Genomic DNA, 22,580 nt, shown 5'->3' with positions numbered 1-22,580 from the left:
ATTTGATAAAAACTGGCTTAAAAGACTGTATCCAGTTAGTTAATGTAGCATCGGCGTCTCTGCCCCCTGACAGGCAGAGACGCCATCCCCCTTACCGCCGCACTCCTGGCCCGTCGTCTTCCGGCTCTCCTGCTGCTTCCTCCTTCCTTCCTTCCTCCTCCTTCCATCTCTACCATTCAACTTTTTGACAGTTAGGGTAATCAATGAGTGGAACAGGCGGCCACGAGAGGTGGTGAGTTCCTCTTCAATGGACGTCTTCAAACAGAGGCTGGACAGACATCTGTCTGAGATGATTTAGTGAATCCTGCTTTGAGCAGGGGGTTGGACCAGATGACCCAGGAGGTCCCTTCCATCTCTACCATTCTATGAGTCTCGTGTTTTGCCATCCTGAGAGTCGTTGATGAAGGTAAAGCCGTAGCTTTTAATGCATGAACTAATATATTTCAACAGCTGAGTGTAGACACAGTCCAAGCTAAGTAACAAAATGTGAGTTAGAACAATGTCCTTGGACCAGAAGGAATGCACCTATTCAGCTCAGTTACTGCTGTGCACCTGTTCAGAACTTTTAGACTGTACTGACCTGTACAGTCCCAAGGGACAAGTGCAACGTTCCCACTTTCAAACATAGGTTTAAACCTAAGATTTGTCTAGTGTTACATATTAAGCATCTTACATTTTGAACAAGAACTGAATTTATTCTTCGGGTAATTATAGACCAGTAAACTTAACATCTTTTAGGAAAAAGGTTTGACATTGCCCACACTGGATGCCTAATGAGTATATTCAGGTTACCAGGTTCTGAACAGATCATTTTTTTAATTTGATAAAAACTGGCTTAAAAGACTGTATCCAGTTAGTTAATGTAGCATCGGCGTCTCTGCCCCCTGACAGGCAGAGACGCCGTCCCCCTTACCGCCGCACTCCTGGCCCGTCGTCTTCCGGCTCTCCTGCTGCTGCCGGCATGCACAGCTTCCCGGGCACTGTGATTAGGGCGCGCACTCCCTCCCTCCCGGAACGGCCACTATGAATACCGTGTGATGCCCTTCGACCTTTGTAATGCTCCAGCCGTCTTCCAAGAACTAGTTAACGACATCTTCCGTGACCTCTTATATTCATGCGTGGTGGTGTACTTGGACAACATCTTGGTCTTCTCTCCGGATCTACCCACACACCGGAGGGATGTTCATCAGGTCCTACTTAGGCTCAGGCAGAATCACCTATACGTAAAATTTGAGAAATGCATCTTCGAGTAGACCTCTCTTCCGTTCCTGGGCTATATTATCTCTAAGACTGGTCTATGGATGGATCCCGAGAAGGTCTCTGCCGTCTTAAAGTGGCCCCGAGCGGAGGGGTTGAAGGCGATTCAGCGATTCCTGGGCTTCGCTTACTATTACCGCCTCTTCATCCCACATTTCTCTTCCCGGACTGCACCCATCTCTGCGCTCACCTGTAAGGGAGCAAATCCTAAGGAATGGATGTCCGAAGCGGAGGAGGCCTTCCTCTCCTTAAAACAAGCCTTCTCTTCTGCCTCGGTGCTGCACTGTCCGGATTGCAACAAACAGTTCTTTCTGGAGGTTGATGCCTCCTCTTCCGGAGCCGGAGCGGTGCTCACCCAGAAATCTCCGTCCGGGAGAATGGTAACCTGCGGCTTCTTCTCCAAGCTCTTCTCCTCGTCCGAGCGCAACTACTCCATAGGAGACTGAGAACTGCTAGCCATCATATTGGCGCTGGAGGAGTGACGTTACCTGTTAGAGGGGGCTCTGCACCCGGTGGTCATCTACACTGACCACAAAAACCTGGCATATCTACAAAATGCCCAAAGACTCAATCCGCGTCAGGCCCGGTGGTCTTTGTTCTTCGCCCGTTTCAACTTTACCCTACATTACCGCCCTGCGGACAAGAACGTTGGAGCCGACGCTTTGTCCCGATCCTTCCTGTCTTCCGATCAAGAGGTGGAGCCTATGCATATCATCGATCTGTCTCGTCTCCCACCCGGTAAGACGTTTGTAGCGGTTCCAGATCATAAGAAGGTTCTTCACTGGGGTCATTCATCTAAATTAGCCGGCCATGCTGGCCAGAGGAAAACCTGCTCATTACCCGGCATTACTGGTGGCCTTCCCTGCGCAAGGATGTTGTAGACTTCGTCACGGCCTGTTCATCCTGTGCCCGCAACAAGGTTCCCAGACATCTTCCAGCTGGCCGTCTCCTGCCTCTTCCCGTACCTGCTGCCCCGTGGCAACACATTGCTTTATTACTGATCTCCCTGTTTCTGCCGCTTGTACTGTCATTTCGGTGGTCGCTGACCTCTTTTCTAAAATGGCCCACTTTATCCCTCTGCCTGGTCTCCCGTCTGCATCTGTGCTGGCTAAGGACTTCATCCATCACATCTTTCGTCTCCACGGCCTACCCCTCCACATTGTGTCTGATCGAGGGGTCCAGTTCACTTCGCGCTTCTGGAGAGCTTTGTGTAAGCTGCTGGATGTCTCCCTGGATTTCTTCTCTGCTTATCATCCTCAGTCCAATGGCCAAGTGGAACGTATCAACCAGATCCTTACCAGCTTCCTCCGGCACTTCGTCAACGCTCACCATACCAATTGGGTAGAGCTCCTACCATGGGCCGAGTTTTCCTATAACAACCATGAGAGCAAATCTTCTTCCAAGTCCCCGTTCTTTGTGGTCTACGGTCAACACCCCCGGATTCCGTTTCCCGTCTCCGCTTCAGTGGACAATCCTGCCGCGGAGTCTCTGGTCAGCGAATTTTCCACCATTTGGGAGGACACTAGATCCGCACTTCTTCAATCCTCCGAGCGGATGAAGAGACATGCCGACAAGAGATGTCTGGACCCACCTCAATTCCATCCGGGAGACAAGGTTTGGCTCTCCTTCAAACATGTTCATCTCAAAATACCCTCCTATAAGTTGGGTCCACGGTTCATTGGTCCATTTGAAGTCCTCAAGCAAATCATTCCAGTGGCCTACAAGTTAAAACTCCCGGCCACCTTACAGATTCCCAACTCCTTCCACGTATCTCTCCTCAAACCAGTTGTTCTTAATTCTTTTTCTGACGATCCAGGTACCTCCCCAGCTCCAGTCTCCGCTGAGGACATCTATGAGGTAGAGAACATTCTGGCCACCGAGAGGGTAAGAGGGTAAGAGGAAAAACCTTTTTTCTGGTGGATTGGAAGGGGTTTGGCCCAGAGGAGAGAACTTGGGAACCCAGGGAGAACATCCACGCCCCGCTTCTTCTTAAAAAATTTTTTTTCAGGCCTAAAAAAGAGGGGGTGTAAAGGGGGGGTACTGTAGCATCGGAGTCTCTGCCCCCTGACAGGCAGAGACGCCATCCCCCTTACCGCCGCACTCCTGGCCCGGCGTCTTCCGGCTCTCCTGCTGCTGCTGCCGCCACGCTCAGCTTCCCGGGCACTGTGCTTAGGGCGCGCACTCCCTCCCTCTTAGGGGGGCTGCGCGCGCCATCCTAAGGAGTCCACGGCCAATGGAGTCCCATATAAAAGGCACCTCCTCCAAAATGGAGGTGCCCGTGCAAGGTTGTAGCTCAGTGTACTAACTCTGCTTCAGCCCTCAGGTCCCGCTGCTAGTCTGACTACCAGTCCAGTCCGCCAGCCTGACTACCAGTCCAGTCCGCCAGCCTGATTACCAGTCCAGTCCGCCAGCCTGACTACCAATCCAGTCCGCCAGCCTGACTACCAGTCCAGCCCGACAGTCTGCTACAGCCCAGCCCGCCAGTCTGTCTATGGGCTTGGCCAGTCCGCTTATCCAGAGCCTTTGCCTGCTACCTGTCTCCACCAGCCAAGTACACTCTCCAGCCCGACGGTCTGCCTACGGTCCAAACCCGCCAGTCTGTCTCTGGGCCAGGCTTGCCTGCCTACCCGGAGAACGTACCAGTTACCTGCCGTGCCTACCAGCCAGCCTACCTTGAGGCTCCTGCCAGTTACCCGTGGTGTCTGCCAGTCCGTCTACCCGGATCACTCGTCAGCCTGCCTGCCGTGCTCATCTGCTGTTCCGGTCAGTCCCTGCCTTCTGACCCGTGGGAGTCACCTGCTCTCATACAAGGACTGGCCCAGAGTAGCACCTGGTCCCTCTGCTCGGTCCTTCCCTGGTTCATGAAGTCGATTGAGCCGCCGTGCGACCTTGGTTAGTCCAAGTTGATACCTAGTTACGCCCCTCTGGTCCCTCCTTGCACCGCAGCACAGAGGTTCCACCACCCGGATCCGTAACAATTAAGACTCATTCAGCTGTCTAAGCACATGGTCCAAGATCGGACCACTAATGCACGGACTGGCCGCGCGTCTCCGACCCAAACAAAACAGTTTCATATATTTCTACGAGACTGTACAGCTTGGGTCAGGAGAGTCGCTACCAGTCCGTGGATTGCAGTCTGATTTCAAGCCAATTTGCATGGACATCTGAATGAGCCCCCATGTAAATAATTGGTGCTGTGAGTGGGCCTTGAGTATGAGTGGTGCACCTCAAGATTCGGTGATGGGTCCACTATTAAACTTACTTATTAATTATATTAAAACAGTAAAACTACTGAGTCCCATGTTGGAAAATCACTTGTAGATGAGGATCTGTTTGTAATAACGTGTAGTCATTGTATATTCAAGGTAATTAAACTAGGAGAGTCACTGGCAGAGAAGGATTGATTGTAATAATGTGCAGTCATCGTATGTTTAGGATAATTAAATTAAGAGACATACTTGTAGAGAAGGACCTGGGTGTAATAATCTGCTGTCATCGTATGCTCAGGGAAGTTAAACTAGGAGAGTCACTGGTAGAGAAGGATCTGGATTATACTTGCAAAACACATATTAATTAATTCAATTTAATATTAATCCGTGTCTTCTAAAGCCAACAAAATATTCTCATGTATTAAAAGCGGCATGAACTCGTGGGAACATAACACTACTACATTACAAAGTGTTAGTGTAGCCTTATCTTGGATATGCAGTTCAGTTCTGGGTATCAGTTTATAATAAGATGCCACTTTAAACACTACAGACAGTCCCAGTAATATTAGTAGTAAAGGATGGGGTAATATAGAGGAAACACGCACCATGTCATCTGCCAGTGACAATTATAGGCTATAACGCAAAAAGCATAATTTTGACATTACTAAGGCTAGCTTTGCATGAAAGGGCTTTAAAGGGTTTGGATATGGTCATCAGAAACCTTAAGAGTGTCATACACGTCTTTTACAGGGAAATGGAGAGTTTGGAGTATTTTCAATTTTTAACTAATCAATTGGGTAGAAAACAACTTTTTTGGTTGATTTGGACTGTCATATATAGAGTTATGCAGATCAAAGGCTGGGGGCATCTGATCACTGCCTGCACCACCCGCTGTGAACAGTTAATTGAAGCAGGTTATCTGATGGAGAGCAGACATGAAGTCTGTATACTGAGTAATGAACAGGTAGCGGTCACTGTTGGATAACTATTTGGACCATCAGATGTGTCCCTGTATGGCTCCAGTGGCACATGGGTATTAAATGCAGGGACTGGGGCTTTCATCTTGTGCAGTCACTCTGTCTGTACTGCCCAGCTGGGAGAATGTAGAACAATATTTTAAGTTTTTTTATATTATAATTCTAGTTTTACAGAATCCATGGATATATCCATGATCGGGGAGCAGATTCACACCTTTGGGTAAAATTGCAAAAGATTTTTGGTAACTGGCAATCCACAGGAGCGCAATATCTCCCCGAATTATGATAGATAACTTTCATGTGTGGTACGTATAGATGACGGCCATATTGTTTCTATCGAATGTTCCTTGGAAAAAATATGACCCACATCAGAAATGAGGACAAAAAGTGGATTAGAATCAAATCTTATAAGCCGTCTCCTTCTTACTTCAGCGGAAAGGGGAGTGAGGGGTCTGATGAGACCCATTATAATATCTCTTCTACCGTATATCAAGGTCAGGTCAAGAAGAACCACATGCGTATGGTCGTTCAGTACCACAACCTTTTCGGTGGCATCTTCCCTGCAAAGAAATCTCATGGTCCAGTCATGTAAGGTTTATTCATTCTTTTTATTAGACTGTTTGTATTATGTATGACTTTTTGTTATTGGTTGACTTGTAACTTTTTTAAGCACTGTGTTACTTTTGGATATTAAATCTAACATTTAATATGTTTGTTTTTCGTTGCTTTAACGAACCCACGATCTCGGGGAGAGAAAATAGCTTGGTTGTGTTACCAGGTAGCCAGAGTGCAAGTAGTGAACTGCTCAGGAGCTTGGGAAAGCTGGATGTGCATATGTCCCAGTGTGTTGCCCAGTAAAGGCGACTTGCTGGCGTTGTAAAACCGCGGCTGGTGGCAGTGTATGGTGCCCAGGGCGGTAGTCGTGGGAAAAATGCTGCTTCTCCACGCCCTGGCACCTCACAAACAAGCAGTGTCCCGGTCCATATGTAGCGTGCTGTGAAGTTTGCTTTGCAATCACTTGTAGGCCAGAGGCTTCCACTGTGTCCACGTCCTTAGGTCCAGGATTGGTGGCAGCGTTAGTGGTTTTCATGACACGGACTAACAGAAAATTCGCTCATCTCTATTTCCTAATCATCATTTAGTGCTGAAAGTTGTTTCTCTTTCTCTTCTAAAACTGTGACTTTAATTTGACTGTAACTGTTGGATTTTTTTTCTTGTAAAATTTGTCAAAATGATTTTAATAAACAAGGAAATTGCTATATCCCTACATGAGTTTTTAGATGATGAAGAAGATATGATTCCCGGGAATAACGTTTCTCACATTCTGGACATGAATATGACTTCTCTCCTGTATGAGATCTCTGATGTTCAACAAGTTTTGAATTCAAACTATAACATTTCCCACAATCTGAACATGAAAATGGATTTTCTCCTGTGTGACTTCTTTGATGCATAAGCAATTTATATTTAGTTTTAAAACATTTCTCACATTCTGAACATGAATATGGCTTCTCTCCTATGTGAATTCTTTGATGTTTATGAAGATCTGGTTTCTGCCTAAAACATTTCCCACATTCTGAGCATGAATATGGCCTCTCCCCTGTGTGAATTCTTTGATGTGTAAGCAAATGTGACGTTTGGTAAAAACATTTCCCACATTCTGAACATGAATATGGCTTCTCTCCTGTGTGAATTCGTTGATGCATAAGGAAATGTGATTTCTGGTTGAAACATTTCCCACATTCTGAACATGAATATGGCTTCTCCCCTGTGTGAATTCTTTGATGTTTAAGAAGGTCTTGTCTCCGGATAAAACATTTCCCACATTCTGAACATGAAAACGGCTTTTCTCTTGTGTGAATTCTCTGATGTGAGAGCAATTTAGATTTATGTTCAAAACATTTCTCACATTCTGAACATGAATATGGCTTCTCCCCTGTGTGACTTCTGTAATGTGTATGTAAATTTGACTTACGGTTAAAACATTTCCCACATTCTGAACATGAAAACGGCTTTTCTCCTGTGTGAATTCTCTGATGTATAAGCAATGTAGATTTATGTTCAAAACATTTCCCACATTCTGAACATGAGAACGGCTTTTCTCCTGTGTGAATTCTCTGATGTGTAAGCAATTTAGATTTATATATAAAACATTTCCCACATTCTGAACATGAAAATGGCTTTTCTCTTGTGTGAATTCTCTGATGTCTAAGGAATTTAGATTTATATTCGAAACATTTCCCACATTCTGAACAGGAAAATGGTTTCTTCCCTGTGGGAATTATTTGATGTTCGACATCCCTTCTCTGGCTTTCATTTTGCTTAACAGTCTGTGATGAATCCAAATAGATGACGGATTGAAAAGGCTCAGATGATTGATTTTTGCTCTGAAGGGCTGGAGGTATAGCTGGAATAATGGCACGCTTTTCATGGGTATCTGGTTTGACACCACAGTCATCTGCCAAGAATAAATCTGATTTTATTATTTTTCAATATCAATGCCTTATATTTTATAACATTTCTCTATACAAATCGAAGTGTAATGAAACTATGACCTAAGACAGTGGTGAGCCACCTGTGCACAAATCCCATGGTACTGAACCCCTAACGTACCATCGACGAACATAATACATACAGGCAGAAACATTTGAGGCAATAAAAGGAGGATTAAAAATAAGCTTTATTACATTACAATCTAAAGCAACGGATAAAAATACACGCCATAAAAACATGTAAGATGGGGTATTCACAGCTCTGAGAAACTATACCAATATGTAGTGGGTGTAATAATAATAATAATAATATAAGCAAATATCTCCAATTAGAAATGTAGTATAGTTCTTCTGATTCACTACGTCACTTACCCCATGTTCAGAACATTGCAGTAGATAAGGTATCCATGGCTACTACCACTCATATAGTGACAGTTAGTTGCTAGTGGTCATACCCATGGATACCTAAGCTACTGCAATGCCCTGCACATGGGGTAAGTGACATAGAAAATCAGGAGAACTATACCACATTTCTAATTGGAGGTATTTGCTATTATTATTATTATTATTATACCTACTATATTTTGGGATAGGATTTTGGAGATGAGAATACCCCTTTAAGGCTGTATGATTAGGACTTATCACTCTATTGTTTTTTGTGATTACGTTTATCCCTCTTAAATGACTTTTTGTATTTTTATGTGTTCTCAATTGCGTTCTAATAAATTGTATTTTTAATCTCTATATTGTCTCACATTTCTCCATATACAATCATAGCCGAAAGTGTTGGCGCCCTTGAAATGATTCCAGAAAATGAAGTATTTCTCCTGTTTTGTTATACACTCGCTTATTTCTGTTCTGGGTACTGGAACAACACAAAAATAAAAAGAAAGAAAAAAAAGTCCAAAAATAGGCCAGACAAAATTATTGGCACCTTGTTGCCAAAATCCACTTTCTGCCATGACTGTATGTATTATATAAGACGCTGATGTTAACAGCAGACGCTAAAGTAGGGACTAACGGATTGCGCTAGTGGAGATGCTTCGCTAAGTCCACAGGGTCACATAGTTCATTGTGTATGCGCCAAATTAACAAAACTGTTATTACTAATTTTTAGTTAAGCTCTTACCTGGTTTTGACTAGATTATTACCGGACCCTACTTCTAAATAGAGATGAGCAAACCTTTCATGGTTCGGTGCAGATCGGCGAACGTCCCGATGCGCGCCGAACAGGAAAAGTGCCATCAATTGACCCAGAATACAAATAGTATAATTGCACAGCATGGATGCATGGGACAGGGCATGGGACAGGGCTTGGGACAGGGCATGGGACAGGGCATGGGACAGGGCATGGGACAGGGCTTGGGACAGGGCTTGGGACAGGGCATGGGACAGGGCATGGGACAGGGCTTGGGACAGGGCTTGGGACAGGGCTTGGGACAGGGCATGGGACAGGGCTTGGGACAGGGCTTGGGACAGGGTTTGGGACAGGGCATGGGACAGGGTTTGGGATAGGGCGTGGGACAGGGCTTGGGACAGGGCATGGGACAGGGTTTGGGACAGGGTTTGGGACAGGGCATGGGACAGGGCATGGGACAGGGCTTGGGACAGGGCTTGGGACAGGGCTTGGGACAGGGCTTGGGACAGGGCATGGGACAGGGTTTGGGACAGGGCGTGGGACAGGGTTTGGGACAGGGCGTGGGACAGGGCTTGGAACAGGGCTTGGGACAGGGCTTGGGACAGGGCTTGGGACAGGGTTTGGGACAGGACTTGGGACAGGACTTGGGACAGGACTTGGGACAGGGCTTGGGACAGGGTTTGGAGCAGGATTTCTAGCTTAAACATTGATCAGTAGCACATGGATGAGTGACAGGTGTAGGCCTGGTGCTCTGAGAGCCCTGCCACATGAAGGAGACCCAACTTGGAGTCCAAACATTTCCAAAAATTAGGGGCTGACACCAGGAAAAGAGTCATTAATTGACCTACAGTAGAAATTTTATAATGGCACAGCAGTAGTCAGCCATGGGCCATGCATGAGGTATCGGGGTCTAGGCCAGCATTTACAGCTTTGAATTTAAGTTCAATTTAAGATGAGGTGGCTGAAGGAACGGTGTAGGCCTGCTGTGCTGGGAGCCCTGATACCACATGCAACAGCATGTAGCATTGACTTCTCTGCCCCCTGCCAGGCATAGAAGCTGTCCCCCTTACCGCCGCGTTCCTGGTTCCCTGCTGCTGCTAGTGCACGCAGCTTCCCGGCCACTGTGCTTAGGGCGCGCGCTCCCTACCTCTTAAAGGGGTCGCGCACGCCGTCCTAAAAGTCACAGGCCAATGGCCAGAGGACTTTCCCTATTTAAAGCACCTCCTCCAATATGGAGGTGCCCGTGAAAGGTTGTTGCTTTGTGTTCTTACTGTTGCTTCAGCCCTCAGGTCCCTCTGTAAGTCAGTCCTGTCTGCCAGTCTGTTCTTCATTCCAGCCCGCCAGTCTGTCTACAGTCCAGTCCGCAAGTCTGTCTATGGGCTCTGCCCGCCTGCTTACCTGGAAGCACCTGCCAGTTACCTGCCGTGTCCGCCAGTCTGCTTACCTGGAAGCACCTGCCAGTTACCTGCCATGCCCGCCAGCCTGCTTACCTGGAAGCACCTGTCTGTTACGTGCCGTGCCCGTCAGCCTGCTTACCTGGAAGCACCTGCCAGTTACCCGTTGTGCCCGCCAGCCTGCCTACCCGGAGTACCCGTCTGGCTATCTGCCGAATCAGCCTGCTTATCCGCTGTACCGGTCTGTTCCTGCCATCTGACCCGAGGGAGTCACCTGTTCTCATACAAGGTCGGTCCCAGAGTGGCACCTGGTCCCCCTGCTCGGTCTCTCCCTGGTTCACGGAGTCGCCGTGTGACTTTGGTCAGGCCGAGTAGGTACTTAGTCACCCCCCTCTGGTCCCTCCTTGCACCGCAGCACAGAGGTTCCACCACCTGGACCCGTAACAGTTTGCACGGGCCATGGAACCCGGTGGCCCCCAGGCTCCTTCGCTCTCTAACCTGTACCAGGAGGTCTCACGTCAGAGATCCAAACAGGAGACTATCCTGACCTATCTGCAGAATCTCAATTCCTGCCTGGACACGCTGTCCACCCCGTCTGTGTCAGTCTCTAGCCGAGCGGCACCCGCTACGGCGGCACCTCAACCTACTGGCGCTATGGCACCCGACTTTGGATCCCGGCTGTCTGCGCCTCCACGTTTTGGTGGTGACCCTGTCTTATGTCGGGGCTTCCTAAATCAGTGCACGCTGCACTTTGAACTCCAGGCACATCAGTTCCCCTCCGACCGGGCCAAGGTGGTGTTCATCATGTCTCCCCTCACCGGGGAGGCATTGGCATGGCTAAACCCTCTGTGGGAGAGAGGGGATCACCTGGTGTCTGATCTTCCGGCTTTCCTCACTGCCTTCCGGAAGGTCTTCGATGAGCCCGGACGAAAATCTTCTACTGCTTCGTCACTTCTCCGTCTCCGCCAAGGGAGTCTCACCGTCGGCCAGTATGCCATACATCTTCGAACCCTCGCATCTGAGCTTGCCTGGCCCTGGTGTCCACCTTCTGGGAGGGTCTTTCCGGATGGATCAAGGATGAGCTAGCCGGTCATGACATCCCTACCACCCTGGACGACCTGGTGTCATTAGCTACCCGGATTGACATCCTTTTTTCAGGAATGTGCCAAGAAGACTACCCGGGAGAGAAGATTTCCCCGTCTCGCTCCTGTATTCCAAAAGCCTGCCTCTCAACCAGCAATTCCCCGGGCATGTTCGCCTGAGCCCATGCAAATTGACCAAACCAAGAAGGTCAAGTCTAGCCAGGAGACACACTGAGCCAAGGGGAGTTGTTTCTACTGTGGTAGTAAAGAGCATCTGATCCAATCCTGCCTGGTGAGGCAGGGAAACTCCAGTGTCTAGGACCGCTCGGAGAGGTCATCCTAGTCAAGAGTAAATCCTCTCCGTCCTTGACCCTATCTGTTTCCATTTCCAATGGTGAGACCCGCTTCTTCGAGACTGCCCATCTGGATTCCGGAGCCGCTGGGAATCTCATTTCACAGGCTGTAATGGATCGGTATCAGATTCCTACCATACGTCTGGCTGAACCATTGGCAGTCGCTTCCGTGGATGGGAGACTTCTTCCGTAGACCATCTTGCTCGTCACAGAGCCTTTAACCCTTCATGTGGGAATGCTGCACTCGGAGAGGATCTCCTTTCATGTGTTGTCTGGTCTCTCTCACTCGCTCATGCTTGGTCTACCCTGGTTACAGAGACATGAACCCGTTCTGAATTGGCGATCTGGTGAGGTGCTCCGTTGAGGGCAGGAATGCCTTGAGTGCTGTCTGGTTCCGGTTCGTCCAGCTCGACCCCCGTCTACTCCGGCTAATCTACCTGGTCTGCCGGCACCCTTCTGGTCCTATGCGGATGTCTTCGACAAGAAGGAGGCTGAGACACTACCACCTCATTGGGCGATCATACGGCCTATCGACCTGGTACCCGGTGCTTCTCATCCCCACGGCCGTATCTACCCTTTGTCACTGACTGAGACCCGGGCCATATCTGAGTACATAGAAGAGAATCTTGCTAGGAATCTTGCTAGGGGATTCATCCAGAAATCTACTTCCCCGGCTGGAGCAGGATTATTCCTCGTTAAGAAGAAAGACGGCTCACTACGTCCCTGCATCGATTACAGGGGTCTTAACCAGATTACCATCAAGAATAAGTACCCCCTGCCTCTCATCTCAGAGCTGTTCGACTGCCTAAAAGGCGCGAAGATCTTCACCAAGCTCGATCTTCGTGGGGTGTACAATATGGTCCGGATCCGCCAACGAGACGAGTGGAAGACGGCATTCAACACCCGGGACGGTCACTATGAATATCGCATGATGCGCTTTGGTCTCTGTAATGCCCCAGCCGTCTTCCAGGAGCTGGTTAACGACATCTTCCTGTATTCTTGCGTGGTGGTGTACCTGGACGATATCTTGGTCTTATCTCTGAACCTGCACACACACCAGAGGGATGTTCGTCAAGTTCTGCTAAGGCTCTGGCAGAATCGCCTATATGCAAAATTTGAGAAATGCCTCTTCGAGCAGACTTCCCTTCCGTTCCTGGGATATATTATCTCCGAGACTGGTCTACAGATGGATCCCGAGAAGGTTTCTGCCGTCTAAAAGTGGCCCCGACCGGAGGGGTTGAAGGTGATTCAGTGATTCCTGGGCTTCGCAAATTATTACCGCCTCTTCATCCCTCATTTCTCCTCCCGGACCACTCCCATCTCCGCACTCACCCGTAAGGGAGCAAATCCCAGGGAATGGACTTCCGAAGCAGAGGAGGCCTTCGTCTCCCTTAAACAAGCTTTCTCCTCTGCCCCTGTGCTGCACTGTCTGGATTGCAACAAGCAGTTCTTCCTGGAGGTTGATGCTTCCTCCGCTGGAGCGGTGCTCACCCAGATATCTCCGTTCGGGAGAATGGTAACCTGCGGCTTCTTTTCCAAGCTCTTCTCCTCGTCCGAGCGCAACTACTCCATAGGAGATCGTGAGCTGCTAGCCATCAAATTGGCGCTGGAGGAGTGGCACTATCTGCTGGAGGGGGCGCTGCACCCGGTGGTCATCTACACTGACCACAAAAACCTGGAATATTTACAAAACGCCCAAAGACTCAATCCGCATCAGGCCCGGTGGTCTCTGTTCTTTGCCCGATTCTGCTTTACTCTACACTACCGCCCTGCGGACACGAACATTAAAGCCGACGCTCTATCCTGCTCATTCCTGTCTTCCGACCAAGAGGAGGAGCCTCTGCATATCATCGACCCCTCCAAAGTAATGACCGTGGCTCCGCTTGACCTACTCAAGGATGTTGCGGATTTCGTCATGGCTTGTTCCTCCTGTGCCCATAACAAGGTGCCCAGGCATCTTCCAGCCGACCGTCTCCTTCCTCTTCCCGTACCTTCTGCTCCGTGGCAACACATTGCTATGGAATTTGTTACGGATCTCCCTTTTTCTGCTGGTTGTACTGTCATCTGGGTGGTCGCTGACTGCTTTTCTAAAATGCCCCACATCATCCTGCTGCCTGGTCTCCCGTCTGCATCTGTGCTGGCTAAGGACTTCATCCATCACATCTTTCGCCTCCACGGCCTACCCCTCCACATTATGTCTGATCGAGGGGTCCAGTTCACTTCGCGCTTCTGGAGAGCTACGTGCAAGCTGCTGGATGTCTCCTTGGATTTCTCCTCAGCTTATCATCCTCAGTCCAATGGTCAAGTGGAACGTATCAACCCGGTCCTTACAAGCTTCCTTCGGCACTTCGTCAACGCTCACCATAACGATTGCGTTGAGCTCCTACCCTGGGTCGAGTTCTCCTATAACAACCATGAGAGTGAGTCTTCTTCCAAATTCCCGTTCTTTGTGGTCTTCGGTCAACACGCCCGGATTGCGTTTCCTGTGTCTTCTTCAGTGGACAATCCTGCCGCGGAGTCTCAGGTCAGCAAATTTTCTGCTATTTGGGAAGACACTAGATCCGCACTTCTTCAGTCCTCCGAGCGGATGAAGAAACATGCTAATAAGAGACGTCTGGATCAGCCTCAATTCCGTCTGGGAGACAAGGTCCGGCTCTCCTCCAAATATGTTCATCTCAAAATACTATCGTATAAGTTGGGTCCGCGGTTCATTGGCCCGTTCGAGGTTCTGAACCAAATCAATCCTGTGACTTACAAGCTAAAACTCCCAGCCACCTTACGGATTCCCAACTCCTTCCATGTATCTCTCCTCTAACCAGTTGTTCTTAATTCTTTTTCTGACGATCCATGTACCACCCCAGCTCCGGTCTCCGCTGAGGACGTCTATGAAGTAGAGAACATTTTGGCCACCAAAAAGGTAAGAGGAAAAAACTTTTTTCTGGTGGATTGGAAGGGGTTTGGCCCAGAGGAGAGGTCTTGGGAACCAGGGAGAACATCCATGCCCCTCTTTCTTCTTAAAGAATTTCTTGCAAGCCTAAAAAAGAGGGGGCGTAAAGGGGGGGTACTGTAGCATCGGCATCTCTGCCCCCTTACCGCCGTGGTCCTGGTCCGGCATCTTCCGGACTCCCTGCTGCTGCATGCAGTTTCCCGGGCACTGTGCTTAGGGCGCTCGAGCGCTCCCTCCCTCTTAAAGGGGCCACGCACGCCGTCCTAAAAGTCCCCGTCCAATGGCCGGAGGACTTTCCCTATTTAAAGCACCTCCTCCAATATGGAGGTGTCAGTGCAAGGTTGTTGCTCTGTGTTTTTACTGTTGCTTCAGCCCTCAGGTCCCTCTGTAAGTCAGTCCTGTCTGCCAGCCTGTTCTTCAGTCCAGCCCGCCAGTCTGACTACAATCCAGCCAGACAGTTTGTCTACAGTCCAGCCCGCCAGTCTGTCTATGGGCTCTGCCCGCCTGCTTACCTGGAAGCACCTGCCAGTTACCTGCCGTGTCCACCAGCCTGCTTACCTGGAAGCACCTGCCAGTTACCTGCCGTGCGACCTTGGTCAGGCCGAGTAGGTACTTAGTCACGCCCCTCTGGTCCCTCCTTGCACCGCAGCACAGAGGTTCCACCATCCGGACCCGTAACACAGCGCAAACTGCTTTTCTGCTCAGCCACACTCAGGTAGCACAAATATCAGTTTTGTAGGCTACCATTAGTAGAAAAATTTAAGAATAGTAACAAAGGTTGTTGATTGAAAGTAAGTGCAGGCCTGCCGGTCTGGGAGCCCTCCTGCTACAGGCAACACACATGAAGGAGACCCAACCACAAGTCTCCACATTTCTAAAAATTATTGCCATACACCACTAAAGTGGCATTAATTTCACCATAGTAGAAATAGTATAATGGGGCTCTGACACCCCTTCCACTACAGGCAACCCAGCAGACGGAGACCCAACTTGGAGTCTCCACATTTCAAAAAATTGGTAGTAACATCAGCAGCAGTAGCAACAGCATGCACAGTAGGCACGCCAAAGGTGTCACAGGCTGCAATAATGCGAGATCAATGCAGCAGACTAAAAACTACACCATTGCCTAGTCTGCACAATCTGCGATTGGGGTGCAAAACTCATTGGAGATCTATGACTTGTTCATCTTGTTGAAGGTTAGGGGGTCTACACTTTCATGGGAAAGCCAGTTGCGCTTATCCGTCATGACACCACCAGCAGCGCTGAAGACACGTTCTGAGAGAACGCTGGCTGCCGGGAATGACAAAACCTCCAAGGCGTGATAAGTGAGCTCAGGCCACTCTTCCATTTTTGAAGCCCAAAATGCATAAGGGTTCAAACCCCTCTTATGGCATTGATATTGAGCTCGAGATACTCCTGCACCATCCTCTCGAGTTGTTCATTATGAGTCAGACTTGTACTCTGTTCTGCTGGTGCACGAACTGGTCTAAAGAATGTGTGAAACACCTTACTGAAATTGCTTGTGCCACTTACCCCTGCTGTTGCTGCTAATGTTTTTGCGTTGACAACTCGACGTTCCCAGGATTGGAAGTCTAGAACTGCGATGCACATTGTGTGCCTCACTGCTGTCTTGGGGAAAAGTACTCTTGACCCCTTACCGACCCAGGGCGTATTAGTACGCCCCAGGCCATCACCCCCGTTCAGTGAGGGCTCCTGAGCCAGCACTGAACCGGGCACCTGTCAGCTGATTATTACAGCTGACATGTGCCCGCAACAGCCGCGGGTGGAATCGCGATCCACCCGCGGCTGTTAACATGTTAAATGCCGCTGTCAATCTCTGACAGCGGCATTTAACATTGCCGCGCCGGAAGCGCGGCCTTAGCCCCGCCCATCGGTGACCCCGTCACGTGATCGCGGGTCACCGATGGGTGGTCATGACAACCCTGGGTCTGCAGCAGACCCCAGTGGTTGTCATGTAAAGATTACTATGAGCACCACCTAGTGGTTGGCGCTCATAGTACAGGAGCATTTCTGCTGCATACAGGGGATCTACTGGTCCCCTGTATGTAGCAGACGCGATCAGACAGTTGCTGCTTCTAGTCTCCTATGGAGACTATAGAACCAAACAAAAAGTTTAAAAAAAAGTGGTTTTAAAAATATTTAAAAAAATTAAAAAAATCTAAAAGTTTTTTTTGCCCCATTCAAAATAAAATGATAAAAAATAAACCCTACATACACATATTTGGTATCGCCGCGTTCAGAATCGCCCGGTCTATCAATATGAAAAAAAAATTAATCCGATCCGTAAACGGCGTAATGAGAAAAAAATTCTAAACGCCGGAATTACCTTTTTTTGGTCGCCGCAACATTGCAATATAATGCAATAACGAGCGATCAAAACATCGGATCTACCCAAAAATGGTATTAATAAAAACGTCAGCTCGGTGCGCAAAAAATATCCCTCAACCATCCCCAGATCCCGAAAAATGGAGACACTATGGGTCTCGGAAAATGGCGCCATTTTTTTAAATTTTTTTTTAGCAAACTTTGGATTTTTTTTCATCGCTTAAATAAAAAAGAACCTGTACATGTTTGGTGTCTACGAACTCATAATGACCTGGAGAATATGAATGGCAGGTCAGTTTTAGCATTCAGTGAACGTGGTAAAAAAAATTTTTAAAAAAACATCTGTGGAATTGCACTTTTTTTGCAATTTCACCGCACTTGGAATTTTTTTCCCGTTTTCCAGTACATGATATGGTAAAATTAGTAATGGTGTTTAAAATTACAACTCGTCCCGCAAAAAATAAGCCCTCACATGGCCATATTGACCAAAAAATAAAATCGCTATGGCTCTGGGAACAAGGGGAGCAAACAACAAAAATGCAAAAACGGAAAATCCCATGGTCGCGAAGGAGTTAAGATTGTCTACAAGTGTGTTTGGATACTCCAGCATGCATGCGTCCCTTTCTAGAGGAAAAAGCATCTGGTAAAATTTACTCTTGTATCGTGGATCTAACGGAGGGGCAATGTCAGGATTTCTGTTGCCCTTCTACAGTTTGACCACTAGTGGCCGCTATTGTTCACTTTAATATTGGGTTCACTCCTTACCACAAGAGACTGCTGTTGTGTTCTGCAATTGCCCTTTACCAAGATGGCAGATTCTGAATCTATGGAATCCATCTTGTTTCCTGTTTGGGCCGATTAAAGCCACATGGATCTCTCACTCATTGCTTGAGTAGTGTGTCTAGTTATTAGCCGAGTTTCAGTCTCCAGCTCTTGAACATTCTTACCCAGACTAATCTATTCACCCTGGATTGTATCCTGCAAACTCCTTGCTATCTCCAAGAACTTTTACTACCACTTGCTGTTCCTGCTGGTGCTCCTTTGGCCACTGGTTTCCAACAGTACTACGCCAGTATCGTAACAAGCAACCCAGTACTCCGCATTATTTCTAATCCTAACAATACGGCCATCATGTTGCAGATAGTGGAGCAAGAAAGCGCTCATGTGTCGGGCGCTTCCATGAGGTCCAAGTCCATGATGTGTTGGCGGCGGGGTAACACTCAAGCTTGCTTCCTCTGTCCCCTCCCACCAACCACGGACAACAGAGGGGGGATCATTATCCTCTTCATCTCCTGATTGTTGCGTGGCCATCACCACTTTCTCCTCGTCCTCCTCCATTTGTTCCTCGGCTCCTGCACCTTCACTAACAGTTTGTCTGGTATCATGAGACCCCTCGATCACTGTAATCCACCCTCCCATGGCACCAGCCTGTGCGACGACAGTCCGGAACTTAGAAATATTGTTATCCTTTACGCATCCTCCTCTGCTTCCTCATCTTCCTCTGGGACCACCACCTTCTCCTGCAGACTATTCAATGTACCAGAATAGTGATGCTGATGACAGCGCTAACTGTGCAGAAGGGTGCAGAGGTCCTTCATCTGTGCCAACTACCCAAGCGTGATTCGCAGGTCTGTACTGCGTTGGCCCAGGCTATGCAAAATCACATACTTCACCAGGGCTTGTCGCAACATGTGCAGAGTTGAATTCCATCATATCGGCAGATTGCATATCAACCGGTTAACCAGTAAGCCAAAAGACCTCTGTAATGATGCAAGTCGATGACCCGTGGGGTGCGAACTGCAAAAGTGAGAACACATTGACGTGCTTTCTGCAGCAGCACATCTAGGCTGGGATATTGGAGAAGAAATTGCTTTACCAGCAGGTTGAAGACATGAGCCATGCACGGCCCATGTGTGAAGTTGCCCCGGCGTAGGGCCGCCACCAGGTTCACACAGTTATCGCACACGGCCTTTCCTGGCTCCAAGGTCAGTGGAGACAGCGATTGCTCAAACTGGGCCTGGATAGCTGTCCATAACTCTTGAGCTGTGTGACTGTGGTCTCCAAGGCATATTAATTTAAACACTGCCTGACTGGGGTTAGCCCTGGCTGCGCAGTACGGAGTTGAGGGTATTCTCTGTCCACTGTTGGAACACGTGTCTCATTAAGGCATAGGTTTAAGGCACAGGTGGAGGCACTAGAGGAGATGGAGACCCTAGAGGAGATGGAGGAGTGAGACGCAGTGTTAGATACAGAGGTTTGTCCTGCAAGACTTGGGGATTCCAAGACTTGTGGAGCAGTCCCTTTCCCACCTGCCCCCACAGTCTCACAGTGCCCAGTCATCAAGATGTAATGGCCTTGGCCATGGTTGCTCTTCCAGGTGTCAGTGGTGAAATGCACCCTGTCAGACTTAGATTTTTTCAAGGAAAGTGTGATATTCCTTGACATATGGTCAAAGACATCTGTAGCGATGCAAGTCGATGACTCGCAGGGTGCCAATGATGGAATTGAGCACACAGTGACCATACTTTCTGCAGCAGTGCATCCAGGACAGGATAGTGGCAGAGAAATTGCTGTACCACCAGGTTGAGTACATCAGCCATATGAGGCACATGTGTGAGGTTGCACTGACGTAGAGCCGCCACCAGGTTTGCACCGTTATCGCACACGGGCTTCCCTGGAACGCATGTCTTATAAAGGCACAGGTTGAGGGCCCTGGTGGAGGGGGAGAAGGCAGAAGCAGTGGATGAAGTGTTACATACAGAGGTTTGTCCCGCAAGCCTTGGGAATTCTAAGACTTGTGGAGCAGTCCCTTCCCCTTCTGCCCCCACAGCCACCAGAGTCACCAGTGCCCAGTCAGCAAGATGTAACGCCCCTGGCCATGCTTTCTCGTCCAGGCATCTGTGGTCAAATGCAGCCTGGCAGACATAAATTTTTTTCAAGAAACCAGTGATGTTGTCTGCAACATGCTGGTGTAGCACAGGCACAGCTTTCTTAGAGTAGTAATGGTGATTGGGCAACTGGTACTGGGGGACTGCAACGGCCATCAGCTTTAGGAAACCATCTGTATCCACCAGTAGGAAAGGCAGCATTTCCGTAGCAAACATGTTGGAGATGGTGAAATTCAAGCTCTTAGCTTTGGCATGTGTAGGAGGAAACAATCTTTTATGTGACTACAACTGCGGGACCGAGGACTGGCTGAGATGAGAGGGTGGAGCAGGGTGAATACGACAAACTGCTGGACTGTGAGTGAGGTGCAGGCAGAGATGTTATGGTGAATTGAGAAAGATGTGGTGTGCTTGGTGTCTGAGATCGGTCAAAAACAGCAGGCACGTCCACTTCCGTAACAGATGACGGGCTCTCACTCACCCCGACTGTACCGGATAAACAAGTGGAGGTTCTGCAGCCGGAGACTTATGTGAGAACACTTGCCACGGCGATGGAGGAGGAAGAAGCAGCAGATGTGGTTGATGGGGCGGCCGGTGGTTGGGGAGGCCCGCTAGTCCGCATTTTAGCATAGTGAAATTCTAACGCATATTTATCGCGCATGTGCCGGTTCATGCATATAGTAGTCAAATTATTGGATGCCTCTACTGAATCGATTTTTTACAAAGTTGGCAGATAACGTGAGTTTGGTCATCCTTTGCAGTCTCAAAAAAGGCCCAGGATAGGCAACCCTTGCCGCCCCTGCAAACTGCAGACCAGCGAGCACTGCTGGCCATAGCCAGAGTTGTGGCTGAGGATGCAGTGTTTGTCGTGATTGCACAACTCCGTGTCTGTGCCTGAAGCTGCAACGTAATCTCCTCGTCTTCCTCCTCCTCCATCATCTCTGCTGAACTACTCAGCTGTGTGCCTCTGGGTTTACACCAATTGGGATCTAGAACCTCATAATTATCCTTTCTATTCTCCCACTCCTCGCCCCGAGAGTCACCCTCCTCCTCTTCCTGCCCTGACAGCACAGTACAGTCCGTGTGCGCCTCAGGAATCTGAGTCTCATCATGATCACCTTCACCCCCAGGGGTTAACGTCTGGTGACAAGGGCCTGGATTCTGCTTGGACCCTACTTCATTTGGCCCCGGATCCAACTGAAACATTTTTTGGCATCGGTGCAGATGCTTTCCTCCTCTAGAGTCTGTAAATCTTTGGAGCAGACCTCTGATGCCCATGGAATTGGATGTGTGAACAGCTCTGCAGACTCACCCATCTGTGGCACAGTCAGTTGGACGGTTTGAGAGTTGTGACGTGGGGGGAAACAAGGATAATTGGGGTGCCATCTCGGAGGATTGTACTGTGTGTGATGTTAAGGTGGAGGAAGAGGACACTTGATGCAGTGCTTGCCATCTATTGGAGCACATGCTCTTTCTGGCCCTGGTCTACAAGGCGCACCGCTGTGCGACTGCCAAAGAAAGGGAGTGGAGTAGTCCGTCCAGTAACACAAATTGTCAGTTGTCTTTGGATAGGACGAGCCGGTGTTTGTTCAGTAGAGCTTTCAGTAACATTACCACCTACCCCACATACACCTCGTACACCAAGCCTATTCCCCCTTCCACCACGACCTTGCTTTCCCCACTCATATTGGATGTACCCTTCCCCTCTTTTAACCAGCTGTTTCACAACCCTAGATCCAGACCTGTCAGTCACCTGTCACTAAAATAACAATCAGCATTTATTTGCTGAGATAGTGTGGCTAGACCACAGAATTAGCACAAAAGATTTATATGCTGAAATGTGGACTAGTGTCTGGACCACACAATTAGCGCAAAGGATTTAGAAGCTGAAATGTGGACTGCTGGCTGAACCACACAATTAGCACAAGGGATTGATCTGCTGAAATGTGGACTGTTGGTGGGACCGCACAACTAGCACAAAGGATTGATCTGCTGGAAGGTCGATTTGACACAAGATCCTATCTATCTGAACTAGCTGACATTAAACCGCCTAGCTAACGATCTGACAGCTTCCAGCAGGAGCCTCACTATGCTGTTACACTGACAAAATAGTGGCCAAGCCACATGTCTGCTTTTTATATGGTGAGGGACATGTGGCTTCGGCAGCCAATGACATAAGCCCTTCTTTCTGGACGTTGTGGATGGTTTCTGCACCCTGATTGGCTGCCGGAATCTCCACACATTAAGTTAAACAACAAAAAAAAAGGATAACAGTCTGCCGCTCCTCTCCCCACATCAAACATGTCATCTCCACACATCATACAGAACAACTATCCTAGACAAAAGCATTAGTGGGAACTCTATCATTTACCAAACTTTGGCCGAATTTTGCCGATTTTGAGGAAAAAGCTCGGGGGTCCGAACACGAATCCAAATCTGCCATGTTCGTGTCGACTTTGAGATTGGCGAACATTTTCCGAACAAGTTCACTCATCTCTAC

General features: G+C 48.6%; 1 protein-coding gene across 1 annotated transcript in view; it reads right to left on the bottom strand.

The window, feature by feature from the left end:
- The window catches only part of LOC141197715 (uncharacterized), a 200,376-nt gene that overhangs the window by 55,376 nt on the left and 122,420 nt on the right, over window positions 1–22,580 (bottom strand). Inside the window, 1 exon segment of the mRNA XM_073662801.1 lies at window positions 6,701–7,901. Within this exon segment, the coding sequence (XP_073518902.1) occupies window positions 6,701–7,901 (1,201 nt within the window).

The sequence above is a fragment of the Phyllobates terribilis genome, unplaced genomic scaffold, assembly GCF_046119375.1.
Source record: "Phyllobates terribilis strain yellow unplaced genomic scaffold, ASM4611937v1 Scaffold_86__1_contigs__length_6382490, whole genome shotgun sequence".
NCBI lineage: Eukaryota > Metazoa > Chordata > Amphibia > Anura > Dendrobatidae > Phyllobates > Phyllobates terribilis.
The sequence above is the reverse complement of the archived record's forward strand: the minus strand, read 5'-3'. Positions and strand labels throughout refer to the sequence as shown.